Raw genomic sequence first — 18475 nt, 5'->3', positions numbered from 1 at the left:
ACAGTGTTTCAGTGGAATTTGCAGTGTAGGTACATATTCTTACTAAAGACAAAATTCTGTAAGTCAAAGCATGTAATGAATATCAATGTTGCGTAGTGGTTATTACATACAGTATAATTGTTAGTAATTATAATGCTATGGGTAATTACCCTATAACATAATAATCTTTAGTGATTTTTCTACCGAGGGAATGACTTGAAGCTATGGTCGGCACAAGGTTGACATATCAAAGTTGATATTGAAGTTGTCCTTTAATTTGAACTAGTTTATCAAATGAATGAACGTCTAACACTGCAACAGGTATAAAGTATGCTGTTATTAAACTGTACGTACTTATAAAACTACCATGGAAATATATTACACGTGAAGTGGGGGCCTTTTTGTTTTCTTCAGGAAATGTATCTGTGAAACCATTGGGACCATTAGCAGTAAGCTATTCCGTTTAGAGTTGATCCTGTCTTGTATAGTTTTAGAACACAATGGATGCAAACGAGTTAATATAAACGTAGCTATTCAGATGTTAAATGATATTATGGCTATTGGATATCATAAGCCTTAAAAGCTTCAGCCATACATTACATGGGGGGGGGGTCATTAAATCCGTGCTTCTACACCTGCATTGCTTGCTGTTTGGGGTTTTAGGCTGGGTTTCTGTACAGCACTTTGAGATATCAGCGGATGTACGAAGGGCTATACAAATACATTTGATTTGATTTGAAATTATAATTCATTGAAGATTGAAACAGCAACTACTGACCTTGGAGCCGACATCCCGACTCTTGGCTCTCATCTTATTGACCTGAGACTCAGCGATATCAGCCCTCTCCTCTGCCTCATCCAGTTCATGCTGAATCTTGCGGAATTTGCCCAAATTGGAATTGGCTTGTTCCTCCTGTGTAAAAAAATATGGATGATTTAGTCTCTAGCAAACGCAACAATTCATAAATGACAGATGCATCAGTTGGACGATGGAAGGTTTTGTACTTACAGCCTCCTCTGCTGTTCTCTTGAAGGATTTGACCTTCAGCTGCAGTTTGTCCACCAGGTCCTGCAGACGGCTCAAATTTTTACGGTCTTCCTCAGTCTGCACCAGAAAACAAGGGGGAAAACAAGGGTCATATATTAAGCTTCATTTTATTCTGAGTTCATAGTTGATAGTTCAACTTTTGATGTACCTGGTAGGTGAGTTCCTTGATGCGTCTCTCATATTTACGGACTCCTTTCACAGAATCGCCACTCCTCCTTTGCTCACTTTCCACTTCAGTCTCAAGCTCCCTCACCTAGTAAAATATAACGGATGTTAACTTTATTTCCAATCATGTCGTTACAACGACATTCAACATTGAAGCTAGAAATATGAATGAATATTTATTTATTTATAGAACACAAGGTAGGTCAGTCTCAGACACTTACTCTGGCCTCCAGCTTCTGGATCTGCTTCTTGCCTCCCTTCATGGCGATTTGTTCAGCTTCATCCAGGCGGTGCTGCAGGTCCTTGATGGTCTGCTCCATGTTCTTCTTCATGCGCTCCAGGTGAGAACTGGTGTCCTGCTCCTTCTTCAGCTCCTCTGCCATCATGGCCGCATCAGTAATGGCCTTTTTGGCCTTTTCCTCAGCGTTTCTACACTCCTGGACAGCCTCTTCCACTTCAGTCTGAAGCTGGGATGTGTCGCCCTCTAGCTTCTTCTTCTGGCTCAGCAGACTGGTGTTCTACACATATGTTTTAAGGAATTACTTTCATATTATCTTCAACATTTTCAAGTTGTGTATATTTAATAAGGCTATCTATTGTTGTCTATCAATGCCTTACCTGAGAGTGCAGGAGCTGAACTCTCTCACTAACATCCAGCAGTTCCTGCTCGGCCAGTTTGCGGCCTCTCTCAGTCTGCTCCACCATGGCTCTCAGCTCGTCCAGTTCAGCCTGCATCAGGTTGTTGCGTCTCTCCACAATGGCAATGTTCTCCTTCAGGTCATCACCACCACGTAGAGCATCATCCAGCTGCAGTTGAGAATCCTGTGGAGAGAATTTTGGTTTTGTTAGAAAGAGGTCCCCCAAATGACCCCAGGTCTGTTTGACAATCGTTTGTTTGGCTTCATCTTTATAATACAAATGTAGTAGGTATTGTGTTTAAGATTAAATCAGGATTGTGGTCAATTCCACTAATTCAATTCTAATTCAATGACATCTCCCTGTGAATTTAATTCAATTAAAATTCAAGGTTAGTCTTTAAAATCAGAGATAATTCAATTCCAAGAATGTAATTCCTAATTATCCCAAACAATTATATTTGTTTTACCTTTATTTAACGAGGCAAGTCAGTTAAGAACAAATTCTTATTTTCAATTAATGTTTAGGAACAGTGGGTTAACTGCCTTGTTCATTTTTATCTTGTCAGCTCGGGGATTTGATTTAGCAAACTTTCGGTTACTAGTCCAATGCTCTGACCACTAGTCTACCTGCCGCCAAATTACACAAATATGAAATTGATTTTCAATTAAATTCCAATTCAAACAGTCCTATTATTCCATAACTTGGTCGTGAAATTCAAATTTAATTCAACCTAAATTCAAGAATTTAATTCAACCTAAATTCAAGAATTTAATTCAACCTAAATTCAAGAATTGAATTGTAATTTCTAATTAAATTGGAGTTGACCCCAACTCTGGATTAAATGCTGTGGAAGTGTTACCTTCAGATGGGCATGAAGACCCTTAAGTTGCTTCTGGGCCTCTCCTGCCTGCCTGTTAGCCTGGCTGAGCTGGATCTCCATCTCATTCAGATCTCCCTCCATCTTCTTCTTCAGCCTGAGAGCTTCATTCCTGCTGCGAGTCTCTGACTCCAGGGAGCTCTGCAGGGTATCCACCACTCTCTGCTGGTTCCTCTTATTCATCTCCATCTCCTCATCCTTCTCCACCAGTTTGCGCTCAATGTCAGCTTTGACCTGGTTGTACTCCAGCTGTGCTCTGAGGATCTTGCCCTCCTCGTGCTCGAGGGAGCCCTATGGGAACATCAACACACATTGTATGTCAAATATTCTAGTATTTTAGCCTCAGTAAAGGGTATCTCTCTTCCAGTCTCACCTCAGCTTCCTCTAGTGCAGTCTGTATCTCAGCCTTCTCCTGCTCCAGCTGTTTACGGACCTTCTCCAGCTCATGGATGCTTTTTCCTCCCTCACCAAGTTGCTCAGTCAGATCAGAAATTTCCTCTGTGTGTGGAAAAAAAAAAGAAAAATGTACATCAGTATCTTGTGATAACAAATCTCTGTAATAACATTGAAATGATTGGCTGAAAGGCCAATTAATACTGATGCTCTGACCTTGTAGGTTCTTGTTCTCTCTCTTCATGGTCTCCAGATGATCCAGAGACTCCTCATAAGAGTTCTTGAGTTTGAAGAGCTCAGTGCTGAGAGATCTGGCCTCTTTCTGGGAGCTCTCCAGCTCAGTCTGAGACTCCTCAAACTTCTGCTTCCATTCAGCCAGGACCTGGTAGAATCACACAGGTATTGTAAATGGTTTGAATAAACAGCATATGATTATCTGCACCTGTACTTAGCCTATCTGTAAACAGCCCACCTACCTACCTCATCAGAATCACACAGGTATTGTAAATGGTTTGAATAAACAGCATTTGATTATCTGCACCTGTACTTAGCCTATCTGTAAACAGCCCATCTACCTACCTCATCCCCATACGGGTATTTATTGATTTATTTTGCTCCTTTGCACCCCAGTATCTCTACCTGCACATTCATCTTCTGCCGATCTACCATTCCAGTGTTTAATTGCTATATTGTAATTACTTCGCCACAGTGGCCTATTTATTTCCTTATCTTACCTCATTTCACTCACTGTATATAGACTTTTTGTTTTCTTTTGTTCTACTGTGTTATTGACTGTATGTTTTGTTTATTCCACGTGTAACTCTGTGTTGTTGTTTGTGTCGAATTGCTACGCTTTATCTTGGGCAAGTCGCAGTTGCAAATGAGAACATGTTCTCAACTGGCCTACCTGGTTAAATAAAGGTGTTCTCAACTGGCCTACCTGGTTAAATAAAGGTGTTCTCAACTGGCCTACCTGGTTAAATAAAGGTGTTCTCAACTGGCCTACCTGGTTAAATAAAGGTGTTCTCAACTGGCCTACCTGGTTAAATAAAGGTGTTCTCAACTGGCCTACCTGGTTAAATAAAGGTGTTCTCAACTGGCCTACCTGGTTAAATAAAGGTGTTCTCAACTGGCCTACCTGGTTAAATAAAGGTGTTCTCAACTAGCCTCCTGGTTAAATAAAGGTGAAATAAATAAATGATATAAATAATAAAAGTGTCCCATGATAATACCTTGTCGAAGTTCCTCTGCTTCTTGTCCAGAGCGGCAGCAGCTGCATTGGATCTCTCCACATCCACCATGAGATCTTCAATCTCATTCTGGAGTCTGTGTTTAGTCTTCTCCAAGGAGGAGCATTTAGCATTAACAGCTTCCACAGCTTCCTCTGCATCCTGCAGACGCTGAGCCAGCTTCTTCCTAGATTGACATAGATGGGAAGCTCATTTCAGAACATCTGACTTTATTTTTCTATGTATATATATATAATGGTTGTTTATCAGGTAATTCATGTATCATTCATCATATACTGTTGTGCATCGCTCATTCAGGTTGAATAGCCTTGAAAGAAAGAAAACATCCTTACTTTGCCTCTTCAAGCTCCTCGGTCTTCTGGATGGCATCAGTTTCATACTTGGTTCTCCACTGAGCCACCTCAGCGTTGGCCTTGGACATGCCGCGCTGCAGCTCAGCCTTGGCCTCCTGCTCCTCCTCATACTGCTCCCTCAGCAGGTCCGAGTCATGGCGAGCAGACTGCACTGCATGGGCGAGTGCGTTCTTTGCCTTGGAAAATAAATGTAAAAAAAAAATAACGTGTAGTTATGCCGCAGGATGAAAGTAGTTGGATAGCAGATTCTACATTTATTGTATAAATACCTTGACTTCCTCCTCCAGTTGTCTCTTGAGGTCTTCAATCTGCTGAACATTGGACTGCTTACCCCTGGTCAGTTGGGAGACCAGGGAGTCCTTCTCCTCCAGTTGTCTGGCAAGTTCACCTGTTTTCATCCATTTTTAATTATTTCAATTAGTCTCTTATTGTGGATGTGACAGTTTGTGTGAATGTTAATGTTAAGTTGTTGTACCGTTCTCAGTTTGAAGCTTTGCTTTCTGCATGGTGAAATCATTGATGGATCGCTGTCCTTCTTCAGCTTTCGTCCTGTATTCACTCATCTGGTCCTCCAGAGTGCGACACATTTTCTCCAAATTTGTCTGAAAATGAGTTTTTTCCCCCAAATATAATGCAGCAAAACATTCATAGATCATATCTCTGAAACTAAGGCCATGTGCAGTGCCATTTGCGATAACTATCTAATCTCATAAAATGCTTGTATTTCATAATGATTAATCCACTGACCTTAGTCTTGACAATCTGCTCCATGTTGGAGACCACGTCATCCAGCTCCAGCCTGAGCTCACTCTTCTCCTTCTCCAGCTTCTGCTTCACTCTCTGAAGGTTGTCAATCTGCTCTCCCAGGTCAGCCACACTGTCAGCATTTTTCTTCCTCAGAGTGGCAGCTGTAGCCTCGTGCTGCAGGGTAGCCTCTTCAAGGTCTCTGCGCACCTTCTGGAACTCAGCCTCCCTCTTCTTGTTCATCTCAATCTGTGAAGCAGTGGCTCCTCCAGCCTCCTCCAGCCTCTCGCTGATCTCTTCCAGCTCTCTGGCCAAGTCTGCCCTCTGTTTCTCCACCTTGGCACGGGCAGCTCTCTCAGCCTCCAGCTCTTCCTCCAGCTCCTCAATGCGGGCCTGAAATGGGCGGAATTCATCTTTTATGGTAAAAGCAGAACATAATCAAGTGTAACAGAAAGTGTATATTTTCAACAATAATATTGGAATACCTGCAACTCCTTCAGTTTCTTCTGAAGCTGAGCACTCATTGCCTGCTCATCCTCAATCTTGCTGCTGAGTTGGCTCATCTCAAAGTCCTTCCTGATGAGTAAAACAAAATGTTTTATTTGAAATATTTTAATTATTTTTGGGGGAGTTGTGGTCTTTTCTGCTATAAAATTATATTAGTATGTAAACAGTTGAATTGATTTGTGATCTTACTTCTTCATCCTCTCCTCCAGCTGCTGCTTGTCGTTCTCCAGGTCCATTAGGCTCTCCTGGGTCAACTTCAGATCTCCCTCCAGCTTTCTCTTGGCTCTCTCAAGGTCCATCCGGAGCTTCTTCTCTTGCTCCAGAGAGCCTTCAAGCTGATAAAGGATGAATTAAACAACATTAACCATTTACTGTAGCCTATTTTGTTAGGATATGACGAAATATGTTGTTCGATACTCACGTCATCAACTTGCTGTTCCAGCTTGGCTTTGGCCTTGGTCAGCGTGTTGACCTTGTCCTCCTCACTCTGCAGGTCATCCAACGTTTGCTGATGAGCCTCCTGCAGAGCTTTCTTCTCCTTGGTCAGCTTGGCAATGATTTCATCCAGAGCTGCCATCTCCTCAGTCAGGTTTTTAACCTAAAGAAACACTTGTGTCATTACACTTATCATCATCCAGACATTATTTTGAAGTTTTAACAACCCAAGAAGGAAGAGAAACTTTGACCTTGTTCTCTGTGGCGTGCTTCTCCTTCTCCACTTTAGCCAGAGTGAGCTCCAGATCATCAATGTCCTTCTTGAGTTCTGAGCACTCATCCTCCAGCTTCCTCTTCTTAGCAGTCAGCTCTGAATTCATCTCCTCCTCATCCTCCAGCCTCTCGGTCAGCTCTTTGGCTTTGGCCTCGAGCTGGATCTTATTCTTGATAAGCCCCTCACATCTCTCCTCAGCGTCACCTAGAGTGTCTTCTGACTGTCAACGTGTCAATATATTGTAAGTATATATCAAATCCTGTCCAATTTCAGAAATTTGGTTGGTTTGTAAAATATTCTGTATTAATTAATTGTATGACATATCGATTTATCAAATCATGTCTCATCCATCTCTTGTTTTTTTCTCTTTCTGAATCCCAAACCAGTCCTTTCCCGTAGTATACCCTCGATTTGCACGTTCACAAGTGTCTCCTCCATATTCACAAAGCAGAGGGAGTGAAAATGATCAAGGGGGCTAATTAGAGACCCTCCGATGGCCACTTTGACCAATACCGCCGTAGGCTCCGGGGCAAAACGCTATCCCAACATGCATCGGAATATGTTTGGCCCAATTTCATATGAAATAATGGAAAGTCTTGTCTAATGATATGACACTTGTTTGTGTCTTATTTCCGTGTGAAACATGTAACAAAATGAAATGTTTAACTGTTATTGAGGTTTAGATTTTTGTTAATCTTGTATCTTGTTATATCTTGAAAGAATTTATAAAATACATTTTCATTATTGTACTTTTTCCCTTAAATTGCATCATTGAAGTCACAAACGTGTCCTGTGGTTGATCGGGTTTATTGATTATTATTATTGATATCCTACTCCGCTCTGGAAGTTACCCTTTGAGGTTTGCAGTGTGGCAACAGATGAACCTTCAAAGGAGTTAAAGCTGGTTTGGGATTGTGCCTCAGTCACGCTAAGACCTCGAAAGGCCATTTATTTTTTTACAAAGGATGCGAATGCAACAAAATGGACTAGTGCCGTTAAAGTTAAATCAAAGTAGTTTAGCAATGGGGCTTTTACTCACAGACAGGACTGCCATCTGCAGGTCATTCTTCTCTTGGAGAAGGGAGACCATTTTCTCTTCCAGCTCCTTTCTACGGGCGTCCGTTTTAGCAAAAAGCTCTTTAAGCTTCAGGAATTCTTCCTTCATGTTGGCCATCTCTTTCTCAGTCTCTGCTGAAACCAGCAGAGGTTTGATCTTAAAGAACATCTTCATCCAGGGCCAATTCTTGACGCCCATGAAGGCACGAATGTTCCATTGGATCACAAGCAAGGCGTCCCTGTGAAATTGTTATAAAATTAACTTGTTATATACAACCTTTTCCACCTCCACCATATTGTCTGCAGAAGTTCTATCTGTTGTTTTTTCCAACCTGCGGTCAACAATTTTCTGGAACTCAATCCTGGCAAGTAGACCACGTGCTCTGGCCTGCATGCCGGTGATGATGAGCGCGAGACGGTCGTCTCTCATCTCCTCAAGGGTACCCAGGAGACCAGCCTTGAAGAACACCTAATAAAGATAGATAGAGAGAGAGAGAGAGAGAGAGAGAGATAAAGGTGTGTATATATGCAGTACACATCAATGATTTTACAGATCACAGAATGCCATTCAGATCAGCTAGTAGGTAGTAGATTGTGTCCAGCTTAGTAGGTGCTGGTATGAACCTTTTCAGTTTATTCACGAACTTCCAATAATAAACTCATGGAAGTTGACCTCTTTAAAATAGATTGTCCTCAATGGCGCTGATCATTCTATCATAGAAGTGGCCATTGCATCAGTTCTCTAGTACAATATGGGTATTGCTCAGTTTGGCCCGGTTTTGGTGATAGTGGTGTAATGGCAATATGTTGCTAGGACCCTTTAGTTGGTCCTATCTTTCCCTCCTGATCCAACAGGCCATATTGCCTTCCATCTATTTAGAGAACTTACCTTAGTGTGTCCTAATCTGTACTGGGTGTGGTCAATGTCCAGAGAGCCCAGCAGTTTTTCCGCCGCCTTCACGTTGTCAATGAACTGACCCTCAGGGATGGCATTTGGATTGAGGATGCGGTATCTGAATGAAAATCACCAAACAATTGTCTTCAACATTTGACACACCTACTCATTCCAGGGTTTTTCTTTATTTGTCTATTTTCTTCATCTTAACTATGAAATAACACATTTGGAATCATTTAGTAACCAAAAAAAGTGTTAAACAAATCAAATATATTTTATATTCTTCAAAGTAGCCACCCTTTGTCTTGATGACAGCTTTGCACACTCTTGGCATTCTCTCAACCAGCTTCATGAGATAGTCATCTGGAATGCATTTCAATTAACATGTGTGACTTGTTAAAAGTTCATTTGTGGAATTTCTTCCCTTTTAAATGTATTTGCCCCATTCAATTGTGTTGTGATAAGGTAGGGGTGGTATACAGAAGATAGCCCTATTTGGTAAAAGACCAAGTCCATATTATGGCAAGAACAGCTCAAATAAGCGACAGTCCATCATTACTTTAAGACATGAAGGTAAGTCAATCCAGAAAATTTCAAGAACTTTGAATGTTTCTTTAAGTGCGGTCACAAAACCATCAAGCGCTATGATGAAACTGGCTCTCATTAGGACCGCCACAGGAAAGGAAGACCCAGAGTTACCTCTGCTGCAGAGGATAAGATCATTAGAGTTAACTGGTTCTCATGAGGACCACCACAGGAAAGGAAGACCCAGAGTTACCTCTGCTGCAGAGGATACGATCATTAGAGGTAACTGCACCTCAGATTGCAGCCCAAATAAATGCTTCACAGAGTTCAAGTAACAGACACATCTCAACATCAACTGTTCAGAAGAGACTTCGTGAATCAGGCCTTCATGGTCGAATTGCTGCAAAGAAACCACTACTAAAGGACAACAATAAGAAGAGACTTGCTTGGGCCAAGAAACACAATGGACATTAGACTGATGGAAATCTGCCCTTTAGTCTGATGAGTCCAAATTTGAGATTTTTGGTTCCAACCGCTGTGTCTTTGTGAGACGCAGAGTGGGTGAACGGATGATCTCTGCATGTGTGGTTCCCACCGTGAAGCATGGAGGAGGTGGTGTGGGGGTGCTTTGCTGGTGAAACTCAGTGATTTATTTGGAATTCAAGGCACACTTAACCAGCATGGCTACCACAGCATTCTGCAGCAATACGCCATCCCATCTGGTTTGGGCTTAGTGGGACTATCATTTGTCTTTCAACAGGACAATGACCCAACACACCTCCAGGCTGTGTAAGGGCTATTTGATCAATGAGAGTGATGGAGTGCTGCATCAGATGACCTGGACTCCACAATCCTCTGAACTCAACCCAATTGAGATGGTTTGGGATGAGTTGGACCGCAGAGTGAAGAAAAAGAGTGAAGAAAAAGCAGCCATATGTTGGAACTCCTTCAAGAACTCCTTGAAGACAATCTTCACAAGGAAATTGACATTTCTAGCCTGTCTATCTATGGCTAACAGTGTTGACATGTTGTGCTCCACCCAGTCCGTTTTCCACCACAAAACATCAGAAAATGAGCAAAAAGAGTAGAACCAGCTCATCTACTTTTACACTATTGGATGTCCATGTTTTTTTCTTCTCATTCTTAAGGAACAGTTTCAGTTCGGTTCATGTAACAGGGTTGACCTTCACATTAGGGATATTTATTATTATTACATGTTTTCTGAATCACTAATCACATTAAATGAATAATACTATTCAGATATCAAAGCAACAAACTAGGGCTTTAGAATTATGGTGAAAACTCGGATTAATGTTGCTATTAAGTGGGTTAAAATCTTCCCGAGGGGTCGCGTGGGATGCACAGCTTAAGGAATTCTGTACTTTAGCAAATCTGATTTATCACATTTTCCATGTGGACTATGTTAAAGGGCACTTCATTTAATATAACAGGCTTAAACAATTTCTACTTACATTGTCAAAGGGACTCAAAAGGCCCTCCTTTCCTGTTAGAAAGAAAATATATAACCTTATTTTCTTTTTTACCTTTGTTTGAAGTCAGCATACAGGATCCTGTTGGGGAAGCCCTTTCTGCAGATTCTGATGCCCTCCAGCACACCGTTACAGCGGAGCTGGTGCATGACCAGAGGATTCTCCATGGCCCCAGGAGTCTTGGTCTCGTTGGGGATGAGGCAACGCACAAAGTGAGGGTGAGTAGACCTCAAGTTGGTCATGAGTTTACCCAAGTTCTCCTGTGAGTATGACAAATGTAGAATTCTCCATCAGTGAATGAGTCTCAAGAGTAGTTCACGAGTCACAACGGCATTAAATGCTAACATGCCAATCCACAACATACTGCCATCTCATATGTAATGTTATATGGTGTGAAAAGCCAGATGAATGTTCATGTCAGATCTACCCTGTGCAGCGCAGACACCGTCTGGAAGGAGGAGCCTTTCTTCTTCTTTCCTCCAGCCGCTTTGTCTTCACCTGAGAACAATTAGATGATACATGTTGTTATTGTCTTCACCTGATAACCACAGAACAATTAGATTATACATGTTGTTATTGTCACATACACCGGATTGGTGCAGTGAAATGTTTTGGAGTAAATCAGTTTTAAGAGAACCTTGAACCATTAGATTATACATGTTGTTATTCGAACATTTAACCTTTCATGTTAACTGCCCCAACACTCTTTTGGAACCGCTCCATGCTACTTGTCGCTTTAACTTTCGTTAACTGCCCCAACACTCTAACCGCTAGGCTACTTGTCGCTCCTCTTTCGTTAACTGCCCCAACACTCTAACCGCTAGGCTACTTGCCGCTCCTCTTTCGTTAACTGCCCCAACACTCTAACCGCTAGGCTACTTGTCGCTCTCTTTCGTTAACTGCCCCAACACTCTAACCGCTAGGCTACTTGTCGCTCCTCTTTCGTTAACTGCCCCAACACTCTAACCGCTAGGGTACTTGCCCCTCCTCTGTTCTATCATGCCAAATGTTATTTACTTTAGTGGTTTGTAGTATTTGCAGATAGAAACATATAGTACCTCCTTCTGCACCAGCATAGCTTGCAAAGAGATTGGACAAGAACTTAAGACTTGACTTCTGGAACAGTCCGACCACAGTCTCATTCAGCGGGTCCTTGTTCTTCACCAGCCAGTTACCGATGTTGTAGTCAACAGTGCCAGCATAGTGAACCAGGGAGAAATGTGCTTCCGGTCTTCCCTTAACAATCTTGGGCTTCTGGAAACATGCGTTTTTGCCCAGATGAGTGTCATACAGCTTCGCTTTGAATGTAGAATCGCTGGCCTTGGGGAACATGCACTCCTCTTCAAGGATGGACATGATACCCATGGGCTGGTGGAAGGAGTGGAAATCAATTAGTGCTAAGGGAAAAGCATAGTGATTAAATATCAGAATCATTTGTCTATGAAGATTTCCCTTGTAATGCTCATTTTAAAAGTACTCCCGTTAAATGTTTGAAATCTCAAAGATAACTCAGGACACTTCATATAAACTAGTACAAAACTGAAGACACCAACCCTTTCAATGAGGTCAATGCAGGCAGCCAAGTCCATGCCGAAGTCAATGAACTCCCAGACGATGCCCTCTTTCTTATACTCTTCCTGCTCCAGCACGAACATGTGGTGGTTGAAGAACTGCTGCAGCTTCTCATTAGTGAAGTTGATGCACAGCTGCTCGAAGGTGTTGAACTGGAATAGAAGTTCACAGTTACTTCATTTTGTCAGCTGTAATGTTTTAGATAAATCATTTTATGATGTGTTCTTTTTGTTGTTGTTGTTGTTGTATTTTACCCCCATTTTCTCCCCAATTTTGTGATATTCAATTGCGATTCAATTACGATCTTGTCTCATCGCTGCAATTCCCCGAGGGGGTTTGGGAGAGGTGAAGGTCGAGTCGTGCATTCTCCGAAACATGACCCTCCAAACCACTCTCCTTAACACCCGCCTGCTTTACCCAGAAGCACCAATGTGCCAGAGGAAACACTAATCAACTGACGATAGAAGTCAACCTGCAGGTGCCTGGCCTGACACAAGGAGTCGCTAAAGCGCAATGAGCCAAGTAAAGTCCCGAGGCCAAACCCTCCCGTAACCCGGACAAACACTGGGCCCATTGTGCGCCGCGCTATGGGACTCCCGATCATGGACAGTCGTGACACAGCCTGGGATCGAACCCGTGTCTGTAGTGACCGCTGCGCCACTTGGAAGGCCCATGATTGGTTATTTTTTACGAAATATAGCCTACATCAAACACTCACATCAAAGATCTCAAAGCCTGCAATGTCCAGCACACCAATGTAATGCTGCCGAGCGTTCTTGGTGTCCAGAGTAAGGTTGATTCTTATCACCATCCAGAGGAACATGTTCTCGTAAATTTTCTTTGACAGTGCACCAATAGAGTAGTACACCTAGAAAATATAGAGAGAAAATTAATTACTAAAACATAGGTTCAACATGAACAAATAGGGACAGTTTCCCAGACACAGATTAGTCTTGGACTTGGACACATCCTGTTCAATGTGGGAATTAAAATATTAAACAGAAGTCTTACACTCACAATTATTATCTTCTCGAAATGTACAAAAATTTTTTAGACTCACCTGGTCGACACTCTGACCTTTGGTGACCCATTCATTTCCTACTTTGACCCTTGGGTGACACAGCCCCTTGACTAGGTCCGCAGAGTTCAGGCACATCAGATATGCGACTTTGTCAACATCTGGAAAGGAAAGGCTTTATGGTTGTAGGAGGAGGCATTCTGACCGTTAGATTTGTCAAAGATCCTATATATTAAAGCGAGAGGTTTTATTTCCTCACCCTCAGTGCCATCAGATTCTGCTTGCTCCTCCCTCTGCTTGTTCTTAAACTTCATGTTGCCGTAGTGCATTATGGCCCCAGTCAGCTTGTAAATGCCATTAATCTCTTCTTGAGAGAAGCCCAGCACATTAAAGGCATCCTAGTTCAGAATAAAATAACATTTTTGCATTGGATAGAAAGTTGGACAGATGAGCAAGGAGAGATAAATGTAAATTGTCATGAAAATGGACTTACATCAGTAGCCATTAGCTCATCAGAATCATCAATGGAAGTTACTTTAATCTCTCCTTGGGAGATGAAGGCATAGTCATAGGGATTGCTGGTGATGAGGAGCATCTCTGAAAAGATTTCAACAGCACAGTTGAAAGTGTTTAGGGTACTGTTTATTATGCATTGTTTCTCAACATTTTTTTTGTAACTGTGGCAGCTAATTTACTGACAACAGTAACATCCCAAGGATTGGTGCTGGTCCATAGACCCGAGGTTGAGAGTAGAGGTCGACCGATTAATCGGAATGGCCGATTAATTAGGGCCGATTTCAAGTTCACGACAATCGGTAATCTGCTTTTTTGGACACCGATTATGGCCGATTACATTGCACTCCACGAGGAGATTGCTGGCAGGCTGTTACACGAGTGCAGCAAGGAGCCATGGTAAGGTGCTCGCTAGCATTAAACTTATCTTATAAAAAAACAATCAATCTTAACATAATCACTATTTAGCCACACATGGTTGATGATTTTACTTGATTATCGAGCTTGTCCTGCGTTGCATATAATCGAAGCGGTGCCTGTTCATTTATCATCGAATCACAGCTTACTTTGCTTAACGGGTGATGATTTAACGTGCGCATTCGAGAAAAAAGCACTGTTGTTGCACCAATGTGTACCTTAAACATCAATGCCTTTCTTAAAATCAATACACAAGTATATATTTTTAAACCTGCATATTTAGTTAATATTGCCTGCTAACATGAATTTCTTTTAACTTGGAAATTGTGTTACTTCTCTTGAGTTCTGAGCAACAGAGTCAGGGTAAATGCAGCAGTTTGGGCCGCCTGGCTCGTTGAGAACTGTCTGAAGACCATTTCTTCCTAACAAAGACCGTAATTAATTTTCCATAATTATGACATATCATTGAAGGTTGTGCAATGTAACAGCAATATTTAGACTGATGGATGCCACCCGTTAGATAAAATACGGAACGGTTCCGTATTTCACTGAAAGAAATGATAGTTTCCGGATTTGACCATATTAATGACCAAAGGCTCGTATTTCTGTGTGTTGTTATGTTATAATCTATGGTTTGATATTTGATAGAGCAGTCTGATTGAGCGATGGTAGACAGCAGCAGCTCGTAAGCATTCATTCAAACAGCACTATCCTGCATTTGCCAGCGGCTCTTCGCTGTGCTTCAAGCATTGCACCTTTTATGACTTCAAGCCTATCAACTGCCGAGATTAGGCTGGCAATACTATAGTGCCTATAAGAACATCCGATAGTCAAAAGTATGTGAAATACAAATGGCATAGAGAGAAATAGTCCTATAATTCCTATAATAACTACAACCTAAAACTTCTTACCTGGGTACATTGAAGACTCATGTTAAAAGAAACCACCAGCTTTCATATGTTCTCATGTTCTGAGCTAAGGAACTGAAACGTTAGCTTTTTTACATGGCACATATTGCACTTTTACTTTCTTCTCTAACACTTTGTTTTTTGCATTATTTCAACCAAATTGAACATGGTTCATAATTTTTTCGAGACTACATTTATTTTATTGATGTATTATATTAAGTTGAAATAATAGTGTTCATTCAGTATTGTTGTAATTGTCATTATTACAAATATATATATATATATATATATAAAAAATCGGCCGATTAATCGGTATCGGCTTTTTTGTTTGTTTTGGTCCTCCAATAATCGGTATCGGCGTTTCAAAATCATAATCGGTCGACCTGTTATTGAGAGGCACTGATATAGTGTTCAGTACCTAATTGAGCGGTCTATTACTCACCTAGCAGTTCTGGTTTCTTTTGGGACAGAATCTGGTAGAAGATGTGGTAGTCTCTCTCAGCCTTGAGCTGGAAAGTGACACGTGACTTTTCCAGAAGATCTGATATGCATGAAAAAGTAAATTTGTATTGTATGAATCTGTTGTCAAAAGAGATTTGTTCAAACCTGATGAAATTGAACTTTGACTTACAAGTCTCAATGTCAGCAGAGGAAAGTTTCCCAGTGACTCCAAAATGAATCCGGATGAATTTACCCTGTAAGGTTTTACCAACATATTAATGAATGGGTGCATGTGCATCTGACAATATGATGATAGGATTTGATAATAAAGACGTGTTCTCAAACAAGAGGAAAAAACATACGAATCGGGAGGAGTTGTCATTCCTGATGGTCTTGGCATTACCAAACGCCTCCAGTGCAGGATTGGCCTGAATGATTTGATCCTCCAGAGTCCCCTAGAAAACCAACATCCATACTGTGTTACATTTCTGTCATTTCTGTTATTTATCTAGGCAAGTCAGTTAAGAACAAATTCTTATTTACAATCACTGCCTAGGAACAGTGGGTTAACTGCCTGTTCGGGGGCAGAATGACAGATTTGTACTTTGTCAGCTCCGGGGTTTGAACTTGCAACCTTCCGGTTACTAGTCCAACGCTCTAACCACTAGGCTACCTTGCCGCTCAATGAATCTGTTCAACATGCTCATGCAGCCTGGAAGCGTGTTTCATTTAGGATGGACGTTCTGTTGACCTTTTTTTCTTCAGCTGCACTTTTCTTCCCAGCAACAGCAGCAATGCTGGCGAAGTACTGGATGACTCTCTTGGTGTTCACAGTCTTTCCAGCACCGGATTCTCCACTGGGAATGGAAATACAAGTGTGGATGTTTCAACATTTCTCCTAATTGGAAATAATCATCGTAATTGATAAAGCCTTGGTTGAGGTACTTACGTGATGAGGACAGACTGGTTTTCCCTGTCTGTTGAAAGAATATGAATTATCAATAAATAGCACTTTACCAAATATAGTTTGATGTTTTAAATGTACTTAGAAAACAACCGTTTGCATTTGACCTGATAGCATGTACTGGTAGGCGTTGTCAGAGACGGAGAATACATGAGGAGGAGCTTCAGTCCTCTTCTTGCCTCTGTAAGCATTGACAACAGACTGATCGTACACCGGCAGCCACTTGTAGGGGTTGACAGTGACACAGAACAGCCCTGAGTAGGTCTGTGGAAGACGCGAGAAAGGTGCAGATTGAAGTTCTATTCATTTGAATCCATGTTTTGATATAATGCAGGCGGGTCATTACTTACGTAGATCATCCAGGCGGCGTAACGCTCTTTGAGGTTAAACAGCACAGCGGGCTCGTGCAAGAAGGTGAACATCGCCATGTCCTCAATTTTATCAAACTTTGGCGGGTTCTGGGGGTGGCAGTCAATCTCCTTCACGACAACAGTCTGAAAGGAGAGTAAATACGGTACAGCGGTATTCTATTTAATATCAGTAAAGGAAAAAGAACATGAATCATTATATGGACTACATATTGTTCCTGTTGTCTAGCCACGTTAAAAGCTTTTTATTAAAACATTCACCTTCCCGAACTCCGTGTTAACTGTGATTTTGTCCCCGTCTCTGGTGGTGATTGTGCCCTTGACGTACTCAACCTCAGGGTCAGGCACATAGCACTCCCTCTTTATGTCAAAGGGTCTAGTCTGGCATTCCATCCTCTCCTTGTCTGGTTTACGCAGAAAGGGAGCTGCTGCCCCGAACTCCTCCATAACCATGTCCCCCATCCTGAAATCTGTACAGGGAGGAACAGACGATATCTACATCCATCCACAGTTTCATTCAAGATATCCCATTCTGACATTAGCAGTAGTAAGGCCAGCAGCATACCACCCTGCATACCACTGCTGGCTTGCTTCTGAAGCTAGGCAGGGTTGGTCCTGGTTAGTCCCTGGATGGGAGACCAGATGCTGCTGGAGGGCCAGTAGGTGGCACCCTTTCCTCTGGTCTAAAAAATAATATCCTAATACCCCAGGGCAATGATTGGTTACATTTCCCTGTGTAGGGTGCTGTCTTCCAGATGGGATGTTAAATGGGGTGTCCTGACTGCCAGTGGTCACTAAAGATCCCTTGGCACTTATTGTAAGAGTAGGGGTGTTAACCCTTGTGTCCTGGCTAAATTCCCAATCTGACCATCATGGCCACCTAATCATCACCAGTTTACAATTGGCTCATTCCTCTCCCCTGTAACTAATCCTCACGTCGTTGCTGGAAATGAGAATGTGTTCTCAGTCAACTTAGGTGGTAAAATAAGGGTAAAACAAAAAAATATTAGTGTTTTTAGGATAGTTTTAAAATCATATTTACTCTGTGCAGTCTGAATTGATTTGCAGTTTTATGTTTGTTTTGTGGAGTACATGCTAAAGAAGACAGTTTATTTACTTTCCAGGGATTTGACCTTCAGTCTTAGAATCATTAACAGTTAATACTGTATAAGTAAATTCAATTTGAATGAGATGCTGACATGGTTTATTTTGTGTTAATGGGTTGTGGTTATACAGTTATAATGTATTATCATTACTGTTATATGTATGAGTCCTTACAATGTTTCATAAATCAACATATATGTTGTCTTTCTATATGGCAATTTACAATAGGTTCTACATGACTGATAATAACTCCAGCTTCTTGTAATAGAATACTGCATCCAATCCTTGCTAATACGAGCCAAGTTACAATTCTCACCAAGTAAGTCAACATTGGTGTTCGAAGTGGAATGGTGGTCATGAGGCCATGGGAACGCGCAGAGGGCCGTGTGAGGGGGGCTAGAAGTGGTCGAAGCACTGGGATGCTTCTTTCCTGTTTGGAGCTGGATGGGTAACGAGCCTCACCAATTCCCCCTCAGTGAGTAAACCCTATCAGTGTGTCTGACTTTTCTCCCCAGCGCCCGTTTCCCTGGTTCTCCCCAG

General features: G+C 41.8%; 1 protein-coding gene across 1 annotated transcript; it reads right to left on the bottom strand.

Annotated features, from left to right (window-relative positions):
• Positions 1 to 285: 285 nt before the first annotated feature.
• Positions 286 to 17293, bottom strand: LOC135517086 (myosin-7-like). The gene is made up of 37 exons (XM_064941108.1): positions 17093 to 17293; positions 16814 to 16957; positions 16571 to 16727; positions 16449 to 16476; positions 16251 to 16356; positions 15862 to 15954; positions 15690 to 15753; positions 15501 to 15599; positions 13714 to 13817; positions 13480 to 13618; positions 13263 to 13381; positions 12921 to 13070; positions 12184 to 12354; positions 11689 to 11998; positions 11058 to 11128; positions 10685 to 10890; positions 8610 to 8733; positions 8053 to 8189; positions 7704 to 7959; positions 6642 to 6884; positions 6377 to 6553; positions 6145 to 6290; positions 5934 to 6024; positions 5452 to 5841; positions 5180 to 5306; positions 4974 to 5092; positions 4684 to 4880; positions 4334 to 4517; positions 3318 to 3483; positions 3082 to 3206; positions 2691 to 2999; positions 1811 to 2014; positions 1414 to 1710; positions 1176 to 1280; positions 989 to 1084; positions 758 to 892; positions 286 to 291 (listed from the first exon to the last, which is right to left on the bottom strand). The coding sequence occupies exons 1-37, from the start codon at positions 17291 to 17293 to the stop codon at positions 286 to 288; spliced, it is 5796 nt and encodes a 1931-aa protein (XP_064797180.1).
• Between the last annotated feature and the right edge of the window lie 1182 nt (positions 17294 to 18475).

Source organism: Oncorhynchus masou, chromosome 28, assembly GCF_036934945.1.
Source record: "Oncorhynchus masou masou isolate Uvic2021 chromosome 28, UVic_Omas_1.1, whole genome shotgun sequence".
Taxonomy (NCBI): Eukaryota; Metazoa; Chordata; class Actinopteri; order Salmoniformes; family Salmonidae; genus Oncorhynchus; species Oncorhynchus masou.
The sequence above is the reverse complement of the archived record's forward strand: the minus strand, read 5'-3'. Positions and strand labels throughout refer to the sequence as shown.

Excerpts from the sequence above, each read along its gene's own strand:
- LOC135517086 (XM_064941108.1), bottom strand. The coding sequence starts at position 17,293 with ATGGGGGACATGGTTATGGAGGAGTTCGGGGCAGCAGCTCCCTTTCTG. Across the intron at positions 16,357-16,448 it reads AACCAGTCTGTCCTCATCAC|TGGAGAATCCGGTGCTGGAA; the intron begins GTAAGTACCTCA and ends TTCCATTCCCAG. Across the intron at positions 2,015-2,690 it reads GTCTTCATGCCCATCTGAAG|GATTCTCAACTGCAGCTGGA; the intron begins GTAACACTTCCA and ends TTCTCTCCACAG.